The sequence below is a fragment of the Hemicordylus capensis genome, chromosome 1, assembly GCF_027244095.1.
Source record: "Hemicordylus capensis ecotype Gifberg chromosome 1, rHemCap1.1.pri, whole genome shotgun sequence".
Classification (NCBI taxonomy): Eukaryota; Metazoa; Chordata; class Lepidosauria; order Squamata; family Cordylidae; genus Hemicordylus; species Hemicordylus capensis.
In genome coordinates this window covers 137,451,396-137,469,891 of record NC_069657.1, presented here as the reverse complement: position 1 = coordinate 137,469,891, position 18,496 = coordinate 137,451,396, and the positions used below count along the sequence as shown (strand labels likewise).

The 18,496-nt window shown below is 44.7% G+C and overlaps 1 protein-coding gene across 9 annotated transcripts in view; it reads right to left on the bottom strand.

Moving 5' to 3' along the window:
• SIGIRR (single Ig and TIR domain containing) overlaps positions 1-18,496 on the bottom strand; it is a 53,930-nt gene that overhangs the window by 1,978 nt on the left and 33,456 nt on the right. For 7 of the 9 annotated variants that reach the window (XM_053285909.1, XM_053285914.1, XM_053285917.1 and 4 more), the window contains 6 exons: positions 12,940-13,070; positions 8,819-8,962; positions 8,039-8,182; positions 6,045-6,147; positions 5,610-5,760; positions 3,249-3,423 (listed from right to left, as the gene is read on the bottom strand). In XM_053285909.1, the coding sequence (XP_053141884.1) occupies positions 3,249-3,423; positions 5,610-5,760; positions 6,045-6,147; positions 8,039-8,182; positions 8,819-8,962; positions 12,940-13,070 (848 nt within the window). The remainder of the gene's footprint in view (positions 1-3,248; positions 3,424-5,609; positions 5,761-6,044; positions 6,148-8,038; positions 8,183-8,818; positions 8,963-12,939; positions 13,071-18,496) is intronic. The other 2 variants (XM_053285915.1, XM_053285916.1) reach the window with 1 other exon arrangement.

The window sequence follows — 18,496 nt, the reverse complement described above, 5'->3', positions numbered from 1 at the left end:
TGTGACAGCTTCTGAATGCTGGGAGAAGGAGCACCATTTGGATACAGAATCCAGAGGCTTCTCCAGCCACAGCATAACAGTACTGAAGTATATCTGTGTAACAGGCAACAGTTCGAGATACCACAGTGGTAAAACAGGGAAGAAAAGGCAGAGAGAAGCCTTCTAAGTTAGATGAAATACTTTGATCCATCGTTTCCTCCAGAGTGCGGGGGTGGGGTGGGGAAAGGCATTATGAAATGAGAATTAGGCTTTTAGCAAAAAGGGAATATCTTCTAAGCGGCTATTCCCCCTTGTAAGCTAGAGAATGAGGTGCCTCAAGCATCATGGCACACTGTCATAAGGAGCAGCAAGACTAATGAGGAAAGCTTCCAACAAGGTGCACAGCAACACCACGCAATGAACAATGCTTGTTAATGACACTGAACACACGCCCTCAGCAAAATAAGCCCAGCACTGCTGTCTCAACGCAAAGGAAAGCCGAGCCAAACCCATTATTTTCTCTGTTCTTCTCTTGACAATAAAATCACCGAATACAAGCAAGCTGAGTTTTCTGTTGCCAGGTCCTCGTAAATCTTTTATGACCACTGAACTTATTTTGCTCCTGTTACTAAAATTAAAATGTATTGCTCTGCTAGCTCAGCCTGTGTGAACAAATCCCCGCTGCCAGGACTTGATCTCCATAACCTCTGGGACTGATGTCCATAAGTGCACTTTCCTCCCATTGATCCACTGTACAACTGCAATTTGGTAGGCTTGGAAAGAAAGATGCAAGAACTAAAACCATGCTCTTCTTGGTTCCAGACCTGGAGGATGGAAAATTGCCTTTGGCATACAAAACTCCTATTTTGGCACCCTCTGTATGTTGGCACATAAGAGACCAGCTCCCTCCGTTCCAACAGTATCTTCCCCCACCTACCCATAAAGATATGCATATGGGTGCGCGCGCGCGCGCACACGCGCGCACACACGCACACACACACACACACACACACACAGAGTTCATGGCTATAGCAACATGTTCCTGTGAAGTCATTCTGCTTTATGTTCAGCAGTTGAAGTGAATGGGTAAAAATGTACAAACTAATAACCTGTGGGTCACTCCATGACAACAAAGCTGGTTTCATGTGGATTTAGACCATGAGTGCTTGCCTGATGGTCGGCTGATAAGCAAGTAGCGTTCTAGATGGGCCAAAGAGAATGGCCTGACTACCACTTGGAAGCCACAGATGCAGCGCGCAACAGTGGAGCTGAGGCCAACACTGGTGGTGATCAGTGCCAAGCAGACAGATGTTCCTAGATGTAGCACATGGCTGTACAGGAAGAAGTTAAATCAGCACAATTTGACCAAGCTACCAAGGTTGGAGGCAGACAATAATTCTGAAGAAAGTCTCAAGAGGTTCAGGTGGTTACAGCAGCTTTGCTTACCAGGAAGTTTTTCACACCCGGCTTTTAGTTTGTATCTCCTCCGGAATGGAGGTGTGTGTTCACATATCGGTCAAATTTACCCCTAAGCCCTGTGAGCTATCAGGGGGCACTTCACACATTTTCATCACATGTTAAGAGTGTAGCCCAAGTTATATCTGGGGTTAAAAAAAAATCTATTGTGCACATTGGTTTGTGGGGGCAACTTTGAACTTGCAGCAAAGTTTCACAGAAAACCCACAGTAAAGCTTGCTGTCTGGGAAGGCTCCAGGATATATGCACACATTTGAGTTTGTCCCTGCTGCATGTTTTGCCATTTTTTGAAATAATGCAATAACCTGTTCCCAGAGGTCAAACTGGGATCTGCATACCTGACATAGTGATTTCTCTCTCTCAGATCACCTTCAAAAACTTTCACCTCACTCTTGAATTAGCATGCTTAATCAAACTGGCAACCCAATCCTATGCATATTTACTCAGAAGTAAGTCCTATTGAGTTCAACGGCACTAACCAGGGCTACCAGGGAGAGGGCCTTTTCGGTGGTTGTACGCTGTTTATGGAATAGCCTCCCCAGTGAGGTTCACCTGGCTTCATCACTTTGTTCTTTTAGACTCCAGGTAAAGACCTTTTTGTTCACCCAGGCCCTTTAAATTTGGGTTTTCAGATTTGATCTGATTTTTAACTAATTTCAAAATGAGTTTTTAAGCTGCTTTGTATTGTATTTTGTATTTTCTTTTCACCTTTTTTGTTGGTTATGATTTAATGTGTTAGTGTTTTTATTTTATGTTTTAATCCTCTGTGAGTCACCTAGAGAACAATTTGTTATGGGGCAGCTACAGCCATGAATACAGACAGCACACACACAGCCAGATCATAGTTCAGAGGGAAATACAAGCAGGCAATGGCAGAGATAGATCAAGAGGGGTTCTTTGAGATTTGCAGAACTCACCTGAGCTCCGGCTAGCCTGTGTTAAGTTGGGTAAGCTGTCAAACGTTAGCCAGTAGGTTATTATTAAGGATGGCCAAAGAGACAGGCAAGCATGTATTTCACAGGATTCGTTCACTGGGACAAACTAAACATGCTTCACTGGCTGGCTAAAGACATGTTGGCTAACACATAGCTTTCCCCACACATTAGTCTCCCTAGCAGACAAGCCTTCAGTACTTTAAAGTCCTTGAATGTTCTTCACCTTGGCTGACATCTCAAAATGAGATATTACTTTTATTTTTAGCAGAAAGAAATGACTAAATATTTAGACAGCAGCCTTCTCCCTCCTGCCCCCACCCTTTCCCCTCACAGGGCTGCGAGATCTTTGAGCAAGACTCTGCTTCAGGTATCACTACCTTGAAAAGAAAGCTGACAGCTGGTGAAAAGGAGGCATATGCAAGGAGAGGGCTTTTTCCTGGGGTGGCACTCCCTTTCCAGAACTCCTTGCCCAAAGAGGCTCACATGCCAGCCTAAGGAGCTGGTTTAGAAAGTTGGTGAAAACTTCTCTGGTCAGAAAGGCAATGGGTTGACTGGCTAATGCTGCTACTGTGGTTTATTTTTGCAGCTTGGAACGGTTTTAATGTTTTACTCTCAAGTGAATTCTACATTTTGTATTTAAAGTAGGTTGCCAGCCGCCTTTTAGAGTCTTTTTGGCGGACTGATTAGATACATCTTTAAGTAAGCAAGCAATTAAAACCTCAGAGCAGCATCAATAGGATCAACAGTAGCAGCCTGTATTTCCATTTGTGGAGAAAGACAAAGCACCCAGACTGGCTTCCTTCAGTGTCATTGCTTCAAGAAATGATGGCAGAGCTAAAATGAAAATGATGTCATTACCAGCATCTCCTTCAGAGCGGGATTCCCCTCGGAAATCCAAGTAGCTGCTGTGAAGGATCAGCATGGGGTCCTTGTCTTCCTGAAGGTGGGTTTGGGGGTCTCCCCTGAGGCCTTGATAGGACACTTTCCGTGGCAGGGTGAGGCACAGTTCCTTCCAGAAATCCGATGAAGGCACCTATGGAAAGGAGCAGCCCTCTGTCACATACTTGTTGTCAGGCGCATAAAAAGCTCTTCTGCAACTTTATCTATGGGCAGGTCCCAACAATTCTGCCTTGGGAACAGAGTTCTCACAGGCACTCAGTCTGTGTGAAGTGCAAGTACCACATCTGGCTCCCAAAGTATTGATGAACAGAAGGAGACAGAGTGTCTGTTACTGTAGAAAGACCAAGAGTTCCACCAGCAGTTATTTTCATTTAACTTAGTTTCATCTCGGAGATTAAATGCACTGCAAAAGCTAAGTGGCATTAAGTGGCATTACTCCTGATGAAAGGCTTTCATGAGCAGATAAAACAACAGACTTAACCATTCCTGTAACCTAGGATCACAGTGCAAACTTAAATTCCAAGGGACAGAACATCCACAGGCTGAGCCTAAAGAGCAAACATGCTCTCTCATGTATGCAGAAAATTACTAAAAAAGGAAAACAGCTTGAGAGGAAAGTGATGGTACTCAGCTGCAGGCTGGGAAAAACTGGCAGGGGTGGGGAGGTGATGCATTTCCATGTTGCTAACAGAAATATTTGAAAGGCCTGACTCTAAGAAAGACAATGCACATGGGCATTAGACAGACACCCAGAATGCAGTTTGCTTGATGTAAAGCAGGGCTGCACAACTTCGGCCTTCCAGCTGTTTTTGAACTATAACTGCCATCATCCCTGAATGTTGACCACTAAAGCTAGGAATGATGGCAGTTGTAGTCCAATATCTGCAGGAGGGCCAAAGTTGTGCAGCCCTGCTGTAAAGAATGGAGAAACTCCAATTCAGATATATGCTCGCCTACTTTTCATTTGCACCAACATTCTGTAAAAATATTGTATTACTTACTAACTCCCCATATAATGGAAGCTCAGCAGTGCTGGAAAGTGTACACCAAACATTGAAGATGCAGCCTTTCTATATTTTAAAACAATTACATTCATACAGGTTTGCACATTTGACCAACATGAATCTCCTTAAGTTAAGGGGGTGGGGAAATGTGCAAAGATCTCATATTGTAATATAGCCCATCCTGCAATTTGATGCTGGAAGAAATCAGGGGATATAGGCACAACAGACAAAACAGGCATGTTGCATCTAGAGGAGCAAAAGCTGCAGAAGTCTTTCCTTTTTGTCCAGTAAATGGTGTCTGCCTTATGTTTCTTTTAAGATTATGAGCCCTTTGGGGACAGAAGACCATCTTATTTATATATTATTTACCTTTTTAGTGTCGGACACCCAACCTGAACCAGGGGCAGCAAATAAACCCATACTTTCTGCACATCCCAAGGAAAATCTATATGCAGGTTCAGAGTGAGAGTTATAGCAGTCTTTGACAGCTGAGTGCTCCAGATATTTTGACATGCAACAGCAGGCATCAAAAATATGGATCAAAAGTATGCAACTGTCCATTTATTACTGATACGAAATCAGAAACAGTAAACCAGAAATCTCTACAGTGTTAGCATGTCTTTCTACAAGTGTCTGCTTTGCAGAGAAAACACTTTTTCATCCCACAAGGCACACATAGGACTGCCAGCGGGCTCACAGCCCAGCAGTTACCCCAGCTAATTGAGCAAAGAGACACCTTTTAAAGTGGTGATTCTCTTAGATTTAGCAGGGGGAGACCAACTGGCCCTGTCCATCCCCAGCACAGCAGCCCTCCAGTGTCTGATGTTTCTTTTAAGATTATGAGCCCTTTAGGGACAGAAGACCATCTTATTTATATATTATTTACTTTTTAATGTAAACCACTTTGAGAACTTTGGCTGAAGAGCGGTATATAAATATTCGTAGTTCGTAGTAGCCTTCACAGAAGCACTATTTGTGTATCACCTAAGAAACACACGGGAGACTCTCTGGCGCTGACCAGATTCCCCAGTCAATAGGTAAATAAAAATAGTAGCCTACAGGAGGCCATAGAGGCACAGAATATCTGATATATAAGAAATACCTACAATCCGCTTTCTTTTCAGATAAATCTATTCTCAGAGCCCCAAATAATAGCAGAATGTCCTTGGTATACCATTGCTAAGCAATTAAGGAGAGGACCTGGACCTTTCTCTGAAGAGAAGCTACTCTACACTTCTCTGCTTCTTGAAGAGCTTCAAGTGCCACTTTGCTGCTGAGAGATGGTGAGATTTCAGCCCTCCAGCCCACAATTTACCATGGAACTAGCACGCCACATCAACAGGGTAACAGCATTCTTGTGTTGCTTCAGCAAATTAATGGCTGGATGTGCTATCTCCCGGTACTGGCTCTCAAAGGCAATGAAGACAGGTCTCCGGGACAGTTCTAGCAGCCTCCAGAGACCTTCCCTGCAAAACAAGACAAGTTTAGAGAGTGGGAAGCAAATCTTGCCTCTCTAGGCTACAGTGCAATGCTTCACATCCTATGCAAACTACAGGGGAGGCCTTGCATCTGATCCAGTATCCAAAATATTTATTCAAAAGGCTCTATTGATTTTAATGGCTACCAAAACACTGGCCAATGTCCAGACTAATAAAGTACTGGTGCTGTGGGAGAATCACCGTGCTTCTGAAGTGTTTGACTAATTCACTTCACCAATCATACAATGGAGGGTGGGGCAGATTTTAGTTACCTGAAATTATTGTTGCACCACTCCTGTTCCAGATATGCATTAGAGAGAACCACAATGAGGCGCCGACACCGGCTGACATTCATGATCAAATCTGCAGAAGGTTCTGGAAAAGAGGTGGACAATCCTAAGAAGGCTCAGTACATACACACACACACTTTTGAAGCTGCTTTATGCCAAGTCAGACCATTAGTCTGTCTACCTTGGTATTGTCTACAGTACTGACTGGCAGTGGCTCTCCAGGGTTTCAGACATGATAGTCTCCCAGTCCTATTTGGAGATACCAGAGATCAAACCTGGAACATTCTGCAAGCAAAGCATGTGATCTGCCACCAAGCTACAGTCCTGTTCCTGGAACAATTACCTGTTCTAGCATCTGAAGCCTCATCAGCTCTGAACAGATGCTTTCTATGAAGGGATTAGCACCAGTCTTTAGGGGCTTTACCTCCTCTCCTAAGTGGGATGATTACAGTTATTTGCCTTGGATAAAGTGGGCACCAAAGCCATTGGCAAAGCAAAGGGTCAAAACAGCTTAATCAAATGTCTTATTGCTGGATATATCATGTTTCTCTTGTACTTTTGCTTAACTGCCAGTTAGTGGCAGCTTATCAGATGGGTCTCATTTGCACAGCACTATACATTGTACTCTCCAAAAAATAATGCAATTGCTGGAAATTGCCTTTTTGAATATGGTGTAGAATCTTCAACTGTCCATCATCCTTTACTGCTACTTTTTATTTCTCAGCTTTACATCCTGCCTTTCCTCCAAGGAGCACAGGATGATGTACATCTCCCACATTATTCTATCACCACTGTGAGATGGATTAGGCAGAGAGAGAATGACTGGTCCATGGTCACTCAGTGAGTTCCATGGCCAATTGGATCTCCCAAGCTAAAGTCCAATACTCTTAACTATTATAACAGGCTGTTGCATTTTATACACTTAGTACCATACACAAATTTTTGCATTCTCATGCATACAAATCTTGAACATTTTTTCAGCAGAGCAGAGATTTTAAGGCAGCATCTAGGCCAAACAAACATTTTTTTTTAAAGTGATTACAAGAAAAGCAGTTGAAGATACAACAATTGGCCCGGATAATTAGTCTGAAGTCACATCATCCAGTTGTACTGCTGAAGCTGAACAGTGGTGGCCCTGTCACCTGCTTGGAAACTATACACATTAGCCACTCTTTGGAGGAAGACCAGGCACAAATAGAAAACACAAATAAATAATGGTCAACCCTAAGCAATAAGACTCCAGTAACTGGAAGCCACAGGGAGAGCAGCAGGCAAAAAAACCACAAAAAACCAAAAACCCATACACTCCCAAAAAACGAACACACCAACTTACTACCATGTGCATTTTTGTGCAAGGTGATGCAACATCAGCTGGATGACAAAGTCTGAATACAGTGTGCTGAGCATAGATGGGGGGAAAGCAGGTGGTAGTTATTCTAGACTCAATATGAAAGCAGTGCCCTAACTCTGCTAGTGAACAACTATGGGATGTGGAAGGACTGCTTGTTCCGATATCTCCTTCAATAGAAGTATTGCACTGCATTATATTTTACATTGTTTTTTGTTCTCTTGAAAATGGGTGTAGGGGATAAACTGGACTTTGGATCTGAAATGCAGAATGTTACCCTGAATATGCATACCAACTTTCACATTTCAATAAGACATTGTCTTTTGTTGCATATATTTGCTCCTCAGGTGCAGGGGTTGAGCAAGTATTCAAACTTAAAAAACAATACCCTGAAAACATATACCAAATTTCATTCCCATGTCTCAGTGTTCAATGGCATAAGCATATTACAAACAAACAGCATGTTGAATGGGTGAGTTGAATCTTTGATTTATTTCATGCAGCCACATGAAATAACAGAAATTGACTATTTCTGACTGTTAATCAATTTCTGTCTAAAGCCCAAACTGAATAGCAAGGCTGACTGGCCCAAGTAAATATTAAATGGGCTGTTGTGTCATTTCTCTACCTGAATTGGGCAGGATGTCTTTATCATCCAGAAAGAGCTTGTAGCCATGACGATTCTCCAGTTGTGGCTTGACTATGAAGTTAACAAACTTCCTGTCGTCCACTGAATTAGCATAAGACACATAGGCATCGTAGAGCTTTCCATCTGTGGAAAAAGTACCAAGGAGGGAAATGTAGTACAATAGATCATATCGGCAGATTAGTTATCAATGGTGATCATTCAGAACACCGAGAGCAGCTTTCATCTAAAGCAGGCCTGCTTAACTTAGTCCCACCCCGCAATGTTTTTGGACTACAACTCCCATTATCCCCAGCCACAGTGGCCAATAGCCAGGGATTATGGGCCAACATTTGCAGGAGGGCTGAAGTTGAGCAGCCCTGATCTAAAGTCATAGCTGGGTGGGAGTGACTTTAAAATTATTGCTTTGAATTTTCTCAGAAGGCACATTTCATGTAAATGGATGACATACTGGATACATTAAAGTAGATTGCCTTAAGCACTACAAAAATGCAACCCCTCCCCCTCCACCACAAAAAATCTTCTGCAGCTTCCCCTCCACCACACAGAACTCTTGAGCATCAAGAAAAGGTAAGAAAGCTGTAGCTCAGTTTCACTTCAGTTCTGTTCCCTATTAACTTCACCTTTGGGGAAGCTACAGAAAACTGGCTTGGCCAGAGTGCCAAAGAATCCATCATGCAGTTGTCCTCAACACCTTGCCAAACTGTTAATCACTCTGAATCCAAAGGAAAAGGGTCAGCCAACACCCACCCCAAGGTTTACCATTGATCTCTAGCTCTCCATAATGGTTCCGGTACCAGAGCAAAACATTCAGGCGGAATTTCACATACATCACGGCCAGCAGCAACAGCAGCAGCAGGATGCCAAGTGCAGCCAACACGGCCCCCAAGTGCCCAGCAGTATCTGCTGTAACAGAAAGAGGCAAGTTAATGAACATTTATGACAAAAGCCATATTCAGATATTGCCTTGTACTTATGTACAGACACCTGAACACAGGTAAAGGGTTTTGTGTGAATCACCGCACGTGCATTCATTTTCAAAGTGAACTTGCGTACAGATCCTCTTAAATAGTGTACAGATAGGAAGTTTACTGCTTTACATGCACTGAACAAAATGAACAACGTTACACACATACACATCTGTACACACATACACTGTACATAGACTGCATATGCATTGAACATAATGGACCGGGTCTCATGATCTGTGAGACCCAGTTTTGGGAAGTGAGCGGGAAGGGAGTCCTGGGCGGCCAGATTGGCCGCCCACACAATGGCCGGCTCCAAGACAGAGCCGGCGGGGGCTGGGGAGCTCGGGGGCCATGTGGCCCCTGGAAGCCCCAGTATGCCCTGCGCGAGCACGCAAGGCATACTGGGGAGATCCCTGAGCCGGGAGGCTGCTTTTAAGCCTCCCGGCCAGGGTCTACTCACAAGTAGCCGCGGTGCGGAGCCGCACCGTGGCTACTCACGAGGAGATAGCCCGGGTTTGCGGAGCGCTCGCTCTGCAAACCCGGGATAAGGGGTGGGCTACAGGAGCGGATTAGCCGCTCCAGAACCACCGGGCTCAGCTGCGAGCCCAGTGGTTCTTATGATCACAAAAATCGGGCTAGGATTTTCCTAGCCCAATTTTTGTGATTGTAAGAATAGCCCCAATGTGTGAATAGGGCTAAACAGTCACACAAATGGTACACAGGAAAAGGGAAAAGGAAGGAGAAGAGTGGTGTCCAAGGCTTCCAAAAGATAGATGGACTGCAAAATATAATCATAATGAGTTGGGAGAGAGCTATGTCTTTCCTGATCAAAGAAGAGTCGTCAAGAAATTAAAAGATCTATCAGAACAAGCAACTGTGGCAATGACAAGATGGGCGGAAGATAAAATTACTGTAGTATTGTGTTACTAGATCATCCCCATATTTTGTAAGTACCCCCATTCACAAAATGCACATGCAGAAATAAATCAGAAGCTTTGGGAATCAGAATTTTCACATTGTGTGGGCCATGTAAAACCTCTATCTGTGAACCACTTCAGAACCAACTTAAAAGCTCTCTCTGAGAACATGTACATCTTCATGGAGACTTTCTTGCACAACAGTCTGAACAGGCACGAATATTAAACAGGGCTGTTTGCAAAAGCATGAGGATCTAACTCCTAATGCTGATGTTTTGAAATAAACGGAAACTCCAATCCTCAAACTGCTCCATCAGCCTGTCCAGATGGAAGAGTGTTCAAGGGTCATCCATGCTAACAGGAAGCAGAGAAGCAGGCTGCCTGGAAGCAATTTCTAAAACTCATTCATTGAAAGTTTGAAAGGCTGAAGCTAATATAAGACCTCTGCAAAGTTTCCATTGTCCACTGGTGCCATCATGTGGCAACTTTCTGTCATCAGCTTCACAAATGATGCAGTCACAAGGCTGCTCTTGTAGACCGAGCCCCCCAAAACAGTACCATCTCTCATTCATTCTCCAGCACATCAATGTCTTTCTTTATGTCAGAGGAATCTAGACCTGGTAAATACAACTCAGAGCCCTTTAGCCACCCCCATACAATTAGAGCATGAGCACTTTTCAAAGTTAGGCAGACACTGCCAATGAGACACTACACAGTTGTTTGATGGCATACTAAGTAGAAGAGTTTATTTCAAGCGAAAGAAGCATTAGAGATACAGCGTAAAAAGAAAGGCGACTGATTCTACAGGTAACTCTAGTTAAATTGGCAACACATGTTGCCAAGTTGCATTCAAATCACATCCACAACAGGCCAATTTCGTCATGTACATTTGTCTTTAAAAAGTTACTTGCTAAAAAAACAAACAGAAATTGGCCCTAAAAAAAGTATGCGCCATACAATGGCACACACAAGTGTGCCATTGTATGACACATTTGACCACACACTCAGAGAGGAATTTGATGCTGCTCAAAGCACCAACCTCCCCTATTCCTCCCCTCTGGCCATGTCTAGTAAAGGGAAGTGAAAGACATGACACAACTGTGTTGAGTGTTCTTCCCACCCCTGCTAGTGGCAGCAGATAAAGTGGAAGGGGACTGGGGAAATGCTGTTGCACACCCTTAAAAAAGGAGATTAGACTTTGTTGGTGTATTGGAGAAGAGATGACTGGTTTTGGTAATAACCAGATATTCTCTACATTGCCCACTTCTACCCTCAGAGAGGAGATGGAAACCAAAAAACCAAAAAAGAAACCTCAACAGAATGCCTCCAGCTATTCAGAAGTCTCACAGTTTAACTGTTCTCGTATTATTATTTAAATACCACTTTTCAACTAAAAAAGTTCCAGTCATTCACCAGTTTCAAGGGATTTTTTTTTTAAAAGAAAAAGCAAGCTGTCCAGCAAGTTGACAACTTAATCTCAAGTGATATCTTTCTTCTTAGCACCAAACAAAAAGTGATAATAAACACACACACACACAGCCAAAAACAACAACCCCACACCTACATTTTATCTCCCCCTCTGTCACAACTTGCAGAACTGACCCATACCCTGACATTACAGTGCTCTGCATTTCCTCACTCTTGCTTTACATATCTTTGGCTGCCCACAGTGAAGAGATGCAGTTGTTGCAGAATGGGAGGCAAGAAGTAGACATGTGGCTGCTGTTTTCAGTGGCAGCTGAGAATTTAGCATGGCATCCAGCTTGGCCCTTAGATGGACAGGGATAGCCTGAGTTCAGAAGGGTTATGGACTTAAGACCAAGTGGTATCTGAAGCAGAGGCCTCTTCTAAACAGTACTCTAATTTACGGAAAGAAATGTTACACTCTGGAGAACGTATTCAGGTCATTGCACTGTCACCAGAAGTCTCATGTTTCTGGTTGAGGCTTAATCTGGTCTTGGCCCATGCCTTGAGCTTCCAACCTAGACACACATATTAGGGAAAAGCCCCACAGAACACAGTGGAACTTACTTTGGCATAAGCATACACAGAAAGGCATTGCTAGTGTCTCAGGGAAACGTCTCCTTTTATGTACTTCACAATATCTTGATAAGGCACTGTGATGTTGCTGACTGAGACAAAGCAGAATTTTGAATAATGTGGAAGATAGCTGAAATGCCAGTCAACTACAGATCCACTCAAACAAATATGTGTATTCACAACAGTGTTCTCAGCTTTTAAAACTTGCCTCAGATGTTGTGTTTTTGACAGGTACTCACTAGGCAGCATGTGCAATGGCTCTTAGCATTCTGCATACATGAATGATGAGGCATGAGCAATCTCTTTAGGATAATTAGCAAATATAAATCCAGAACATTTTAATCAATCTCAAGCCGAGATAGACATAATATTGTGAGAGAAAATTCTTCACCTACAATGCAAGCCCAGTTTCACCTCAGCATCACAATTTGAATGACAGATGTACCTATCAACAAATCGAATGCAGGCTCAGCTGTAAGACATGCCCCACCCCCATGCTTTATGCAGACTGTCTGCCTAAGAACGTTGAAGTACAGCATGTATGTTTGTTTGTTCACTCATTTTGTTGTTAATAAAATAGGGAATTTTTTTAAAATCTGCTCTGGGGGTGCAGGAAAAGTGTTTTTGAGTAATCACAGGCATCACCCAACCAGTGCAATCCACAACCAGCATCAGATGCAATCTCAACTATTTTTTTTAGTTCGGCCCTGGAAAAGAAACTAGATATGTTTGGACTGAATAAAGAAAGCGCTTCCAGAGTAGTCTGATTGCTCTAAAAATGTTGCGTCTGTCTGCAGCCCTCAGCCCTCATTTCAGAAATACCAGTGGGATCTTCATCAGTTATGTAGAATACATCTAGCAATTGGCAGAATCATTCTTGGAGGGCTTATTGAAGAGGCCATCCTTTTTAAAGGGCACCCGGTCTATGCCAGGATAAAGTCTAAAAACATACTACCTGATTTTTGCAGTGTGAAGACTGCTGTGCTGTTTCTAACCAAGCAGGCATAAACTCCATAGTCTTCATTTGTAGTCACATTCACATCCAAGGTGTGGGAGACGAATATCTCTGTTTCATTGTCATTGGACCTAGGGAGTCCAAAGTACCTGAGTTAGCATCCAGCCACATGTTATTACTTCAGAGGGAAAGCAACAACTGGGACGAAAAATCAAACCATTCCAATCGGAGTTTGACCTAGAGCAATTCCACCATGCATCTCCTTTGTGTTTTATGAATCACTGGATTCTGGGCAAGGGATTGGTCATGAATGGGTGACATGCCATCCCATCTCAGAATCTAACCTCCTATAATGTTCCATAAACTGAAAATACTACCTCTACTTTAGCGTATCAGTCTTTGGTGGGATTATTTTTTTTAAAAAAATCACAAAACAACTGCATACATTCCCCATTTCATAAAGATTCCGTCCAGATTTGGAACCTCTCCAAATAATCTTTAAAGAACCAAAAACACAATGAATGCATTGTGGTTGCTCAATTATTATGAGAGAGAGAGAGAGAGAGAGAGAGAGAGAGAGAGAGAGAGAGAGAGAGATCTTCTGTCAAAGAAGTGCTTCTGTTGTGGGGTTGTAAAAGCAAGGTTTTATTCTTAACATTACTGATTGGAAAAGATAGCTAGCTAGCTAGACAAGTTTATTTGATCATTGATCAGCAAAATTTGGAAAATATAGATAATTTCCATTGTATTATTGAGTGATACGTTAAATGTTACACAAGTTCATGGACATCTCCATCTCCAGCCTCAGAGGCATGATGCCTGAGTACCAGTTGCAGGGGAGTAATGGCAGGAGAGAGGACGTGCCCTCAACTCCTGCCTGTAGGCTTCCAGCTGCATCTGGTGGGCCACTGTGTGAAACAGGATGCTGGACTAGATGGGCCTTGGGCCAGATCCAGCAAGGCTGTCCTGCCAGCTCTTTCACCTCGGGGAGCACTGCCAACAACCCACATAGCCTTTCCCTGCTCCTCTGAAATGCCAGGTTTGTCCAAAATAAATCTGAACTCATCCATGATTTGATCATGGATGAAGGGGCCGACCTGGTATGTATTACTGAGACTTGGTTGGGGGAGGCTAGTGGTCCAGTTTGGTCCCAGCTTCTCCCTCCAGGATATTCTGTAGAGTAGCAGGTAAGGGGATGTGGATGGGGATGTGGAGTGGCTGTGGTCTATAGGGATAACATCTCCCTTACCAGGGTCCCTGTTAGGGTGTCAGACCGTACTGAATGTGTGTACTTGAGTTTTGGGACCAGGGATAGATTGGGACTTCTGTTGGTGTACCAATCGCCCCAGCGGAATCCCTTACTGAGCTCACATCTGGTTAAGGTTGGACTTACAGCCACTTCCCACCTCCGCAGGGGCGAGGGGCACATTAGAATGGTTTGCCCAAAGAGTTTATTGGATCCAGTAAGATTCCAATAAGCCTTGGAGGGATTCAATGTTGGCTTTGCCGGTGATCCTGTTGATGCCCTGGTTGAGAATTGGACAACTTGTTCACTCGGGCAGTAGACACGATTGCTCCCAAGCGTCCGACCCGCTTCAAATTTGGCCCCTTGGTATACAGAAGACCTACGGGGGCAAAAGCAGCAAGGTAGGCGACTGGAGCGCAGGTGGAGGAAGACTCGACTTGAATCTGACAGATTGCAACATAGAGCACATCTAAAGATCTATGCTCAGGCAATACATGCAGCAAAGAGGTGGTTCTTTTCTGCTCGTATTGCCTCTGCGAGTTCACATCCAGTGGAGTTGTTCAGGGTTGTGAGGGGACTTGAGGGGGCAATGGAGAATGGAGCCCTCCCTCAGGGCTCCATTCTGTCATCAATGATTTTTAATATCTACATGAAACCGCTGGGTGAGGTCATCAGGAGGTTTGGTGCTAGGTGTTGTCAGTATGCTGATGACACCCAAATCTACTTCTCCTTTTCATCTTCAGGAAATGGCACTCATTTTCTAAATGCCTGCCTACAGGCAGTAATGGGCTGGATTAGGGATAAAAAACTGAAGCTGAATCCAAGCAAAACCTAGGTGCTCATTGTGGGGGCTCACAATCTGAAGGGTGAGTTAGATCTTCCTGTGCTGGATGGGGATACACTCCGCCAGAAGGAGCAGGTGCGCAGCCTGAAGTACTCCTAGACCCAGGCCTCACCCTGGTATCTCAGGTGGAGGCCACGGCCAGGAATGCTTTCTATCAGCTTCGGCTGATTCAACAACTGCGCCCATTCCTCGAAGAGGATTACCTCAAAACAGTGGTGCATCAGCTGGTAACCTCCCGGCTTGACTATTGCAATGCGCTCTACGTGGGGCTGCCTTTGTACGTAGTCTGGAAACTTCAGTTTGTTCAGAATGCGGCAGCCAGATTGGTCTCTGGGGCAACCCGGAGAGACCATATTATGCCTGTTTTGAAACAGTTACACTGGCTGCCAATATGTTAGGGGTGTGCACGGAACCGCAGAGCTGCAGTCTGGCACTGTGGGGTGGGTTCCTTTAAGGGCGGGGAGGGTTTACTTACCCCTCCCGCCGCTTTGCCCCCTCCAGCACGCATATTTACTGTAATAATTGTCCCTCTGAATGCCGCCTCCGATGGGAGGAGGAGAAGCAGGCAGCCACGCTGTGTGTGTGTGTGGAAGTTGCTTGGGAGCCAGAAGTGAGAGTGCGCTGGGCGCGTCGGCGCATTCTCTCTGGCGGAGCTCTTCGCATTGGCTGCTGGCGGTGGCTAAGGATGGGGGAGCCGCCGAGCGGGGAGGTGCCAGAGGCCGGCTCAATGCTGTGCCGGCTTCTCATTGGGGTTTGTTTACCATTGCCATGATGCCATCGGGAGTTAACTTTAAAAACATGAGTCCTCAGGATATTTCCTTCTCAGAGCCCCACGCGCGCCCACCCCGTCCTGGAGGCGGCATTCAGAGGGACAAGGGGCGGCAGGGAGGTATCCTGCTGCCCCAATTATTACATTAAATACGCGCGCTGGAGGGGGCAAAGCGGCGGGAGGGGTAAGTAAACCCTCCCCGCCCTTAAAGCTACCCCCTCCACCTGAACCGAACCGGCCAGGTCCGGACCGGTCCGGACAGTCCGGAGGCCTTTACAATGGCCTCCGAACCGGTTCGGACTCATCCCTACAATATGTTTCCGGGCAAAATACAAAGTGCTGGTTATTACCTTTAAAGCCCTGAATGGCTTGGGCCCGAGATATCTTAGACAGCGTCTTCTTTTACATGATCCCCACTGCATGTTAAGGTCATCTGACGAAGTCCGTCACCGGTTACTACCGGTTCGTTTGGTGGCGACTCAGAGGCGGGCCTTCTCTGTAGCTGCTCCCAGGCTGTGGAATGCACTTCCAGCAGAAATTCGTAATCTTAATTCCTTACTGACCTTCAAGAGAGCCCTTAAAACCCATCTGTTTGGCCTGGCCTTTTAGGGTTTTTAATTTGTTTTAAATGTTTGCCCTGGTTCTCCAGGGTTTTTAGCTATTTGAATGTTTAATTGGTTTTATTCTGTTTTTATAGTTTTGATTTAATTGTTAACTGGTTCTACTTGTTTTTATTCTGTTGTAAACCGCCCTGAGCCATTTTGGAAGGGCGGTTTATAAATCAAATGAATGAATGAATGAATGAATGAATGAATGGTATCTGCCCCTCCTCCCTAGAACCAGAATTTGGAGTCATGAGTTACCCGCTGTGACGTGTTTAAAGAGTTTTTCGCAGATAAAATCTCTCAGATTCAGGCCAACCTAAGTGGAGACTCCACAATTAATTTGATATCTGAGCTGGAGGTGCCCAACAACTCCTCTTATGTGATTTGGCTGGATCGGTTTCAGTCTGTGACTCCTGAGGATGCGGACAAGCTGCTTGGAGAGGTGAGGCCTACCACTTGTTCTCTTGACCCTTGTCCAACATGGCTTGTTCGATCTAGTAAGGAGGTTGTTGTAGACAGCCTGGTGGAAATCATAAATGCTTCTCTGAGGGAGGGCAGGATGCTTCCTTGTCTTAAGGAGGCAATCATTAGACCTCTTCTAAAGAAGCCCGCATTAGATCCCTCAGAGTTGAGCAATTATAGGCCTGTTTCCAATCTCCTGTGGCTGGGCAAGGAGAGGATGGTGGCCTCTCAGCTCCAGGCGGTCTTGGAGGAAACTGATTATCTAGACCCATTTCAAACTGGTTTTGGGGTGGGCTATGGAGCGGAGACTGCCTTGGTCGGCCTGATGGATGATCTCAATAGTTGGAGGAAGTGTGACTCTGTTGGTCCTTTTGGATCTCTTGGCAGCTTTCGATACTATCGACCATAGTATCCTTCTGGAACGTCTGAGGGTGTTTGGGGTGGGAGGCACTGTTTTACAGTGGTTCCGTTCCTACCTCTTGGATAGATTCCAGATGGTGTCGATTGGAGATAGTTGCTCTTCGAAATCTGAGCTTAAGTATGGTGTCCCTCAAGGCTCCATACTTTCGCCAATGCTTTTTAACATCTACATGAAACCGCTGGGAGAGATAATCAGGGGATTTGGAGCTGGGTGTTACCAGTACGCTGATGACACCGAGATCTACTTCTCCATGTCAACTTCTTCAGGAGCTAGCATATCCTCCCTAAATTCCTGCCTGGAAGCAGTAATGGGCTGATGAGGGAGAATAAACTGAAGCTGAATCCAGATAAGACGGAGGTACTTATTGTGCGGGGTCAGAACTCCAGAGATGATTTTGATCTGCCTGTTCTAGATGGGGTCACACTTCCCCAAAAGGAACAGGTTCACAGTCTGGGAGTACTTTGGGATTCACACCTCTCCATGGTTTCTCAGGTTGAGGCGGTGGCCAGGGGTGCTTTCTATGAGCTCTGGCAGATACGACAGCTGCACCCGTTTCTCGAGATCAACGACCTCAAAACAGTGGTACATCTGTTGGTAACCTCCAGACTTGACTTTTGTAATGTGCTCTAAGTGGGGCTGCCTTTGTACACAGTCCAGAAACTTCAGTTGGTTCAGAATGCAGCAACCAGGTTGGTCTCTGGGTCATCTCAGAGAGACCATGTTACTCCTTTACTGATGGAGTTACATTGGCTGCCAATAGGTTTCCGGACAAAATACAAAGTGCTAGTTATAACTTACAAAGTCCTAAACGGCTTAGGCCCTGGGTATTTAAGAGAGCGTCTTCTTCATTACAAGCCCCACCGCCCACTGAGGTCATCTGAGGAGGTCCGTCTCCAGTTACCGCCAACTCGTTTGGTGGCTACACAGAGACGGGCCTTCTCGGTTGCTACCCCGAGATTGTGGAATGCACTCCGTGCTGAGCTACAATCCTCCCCATCTCTCGCAATTTTCAAAAAACACCTGAAAACCCATCTTTTCGCCCAAGCTTTCTCAGCTTCCTAATATTTTTGGGTTTTAATTTCTGGTTATTTTAAAATTGTTTTTAAGTTTTTGTATATGTTTTTAACTGGTTTTATGTTATTGTAAACTGACCAGAGACAAAAGTTTGGGACGGTGTACAAATCTGATAGAGAAATAAATAAATAAATAA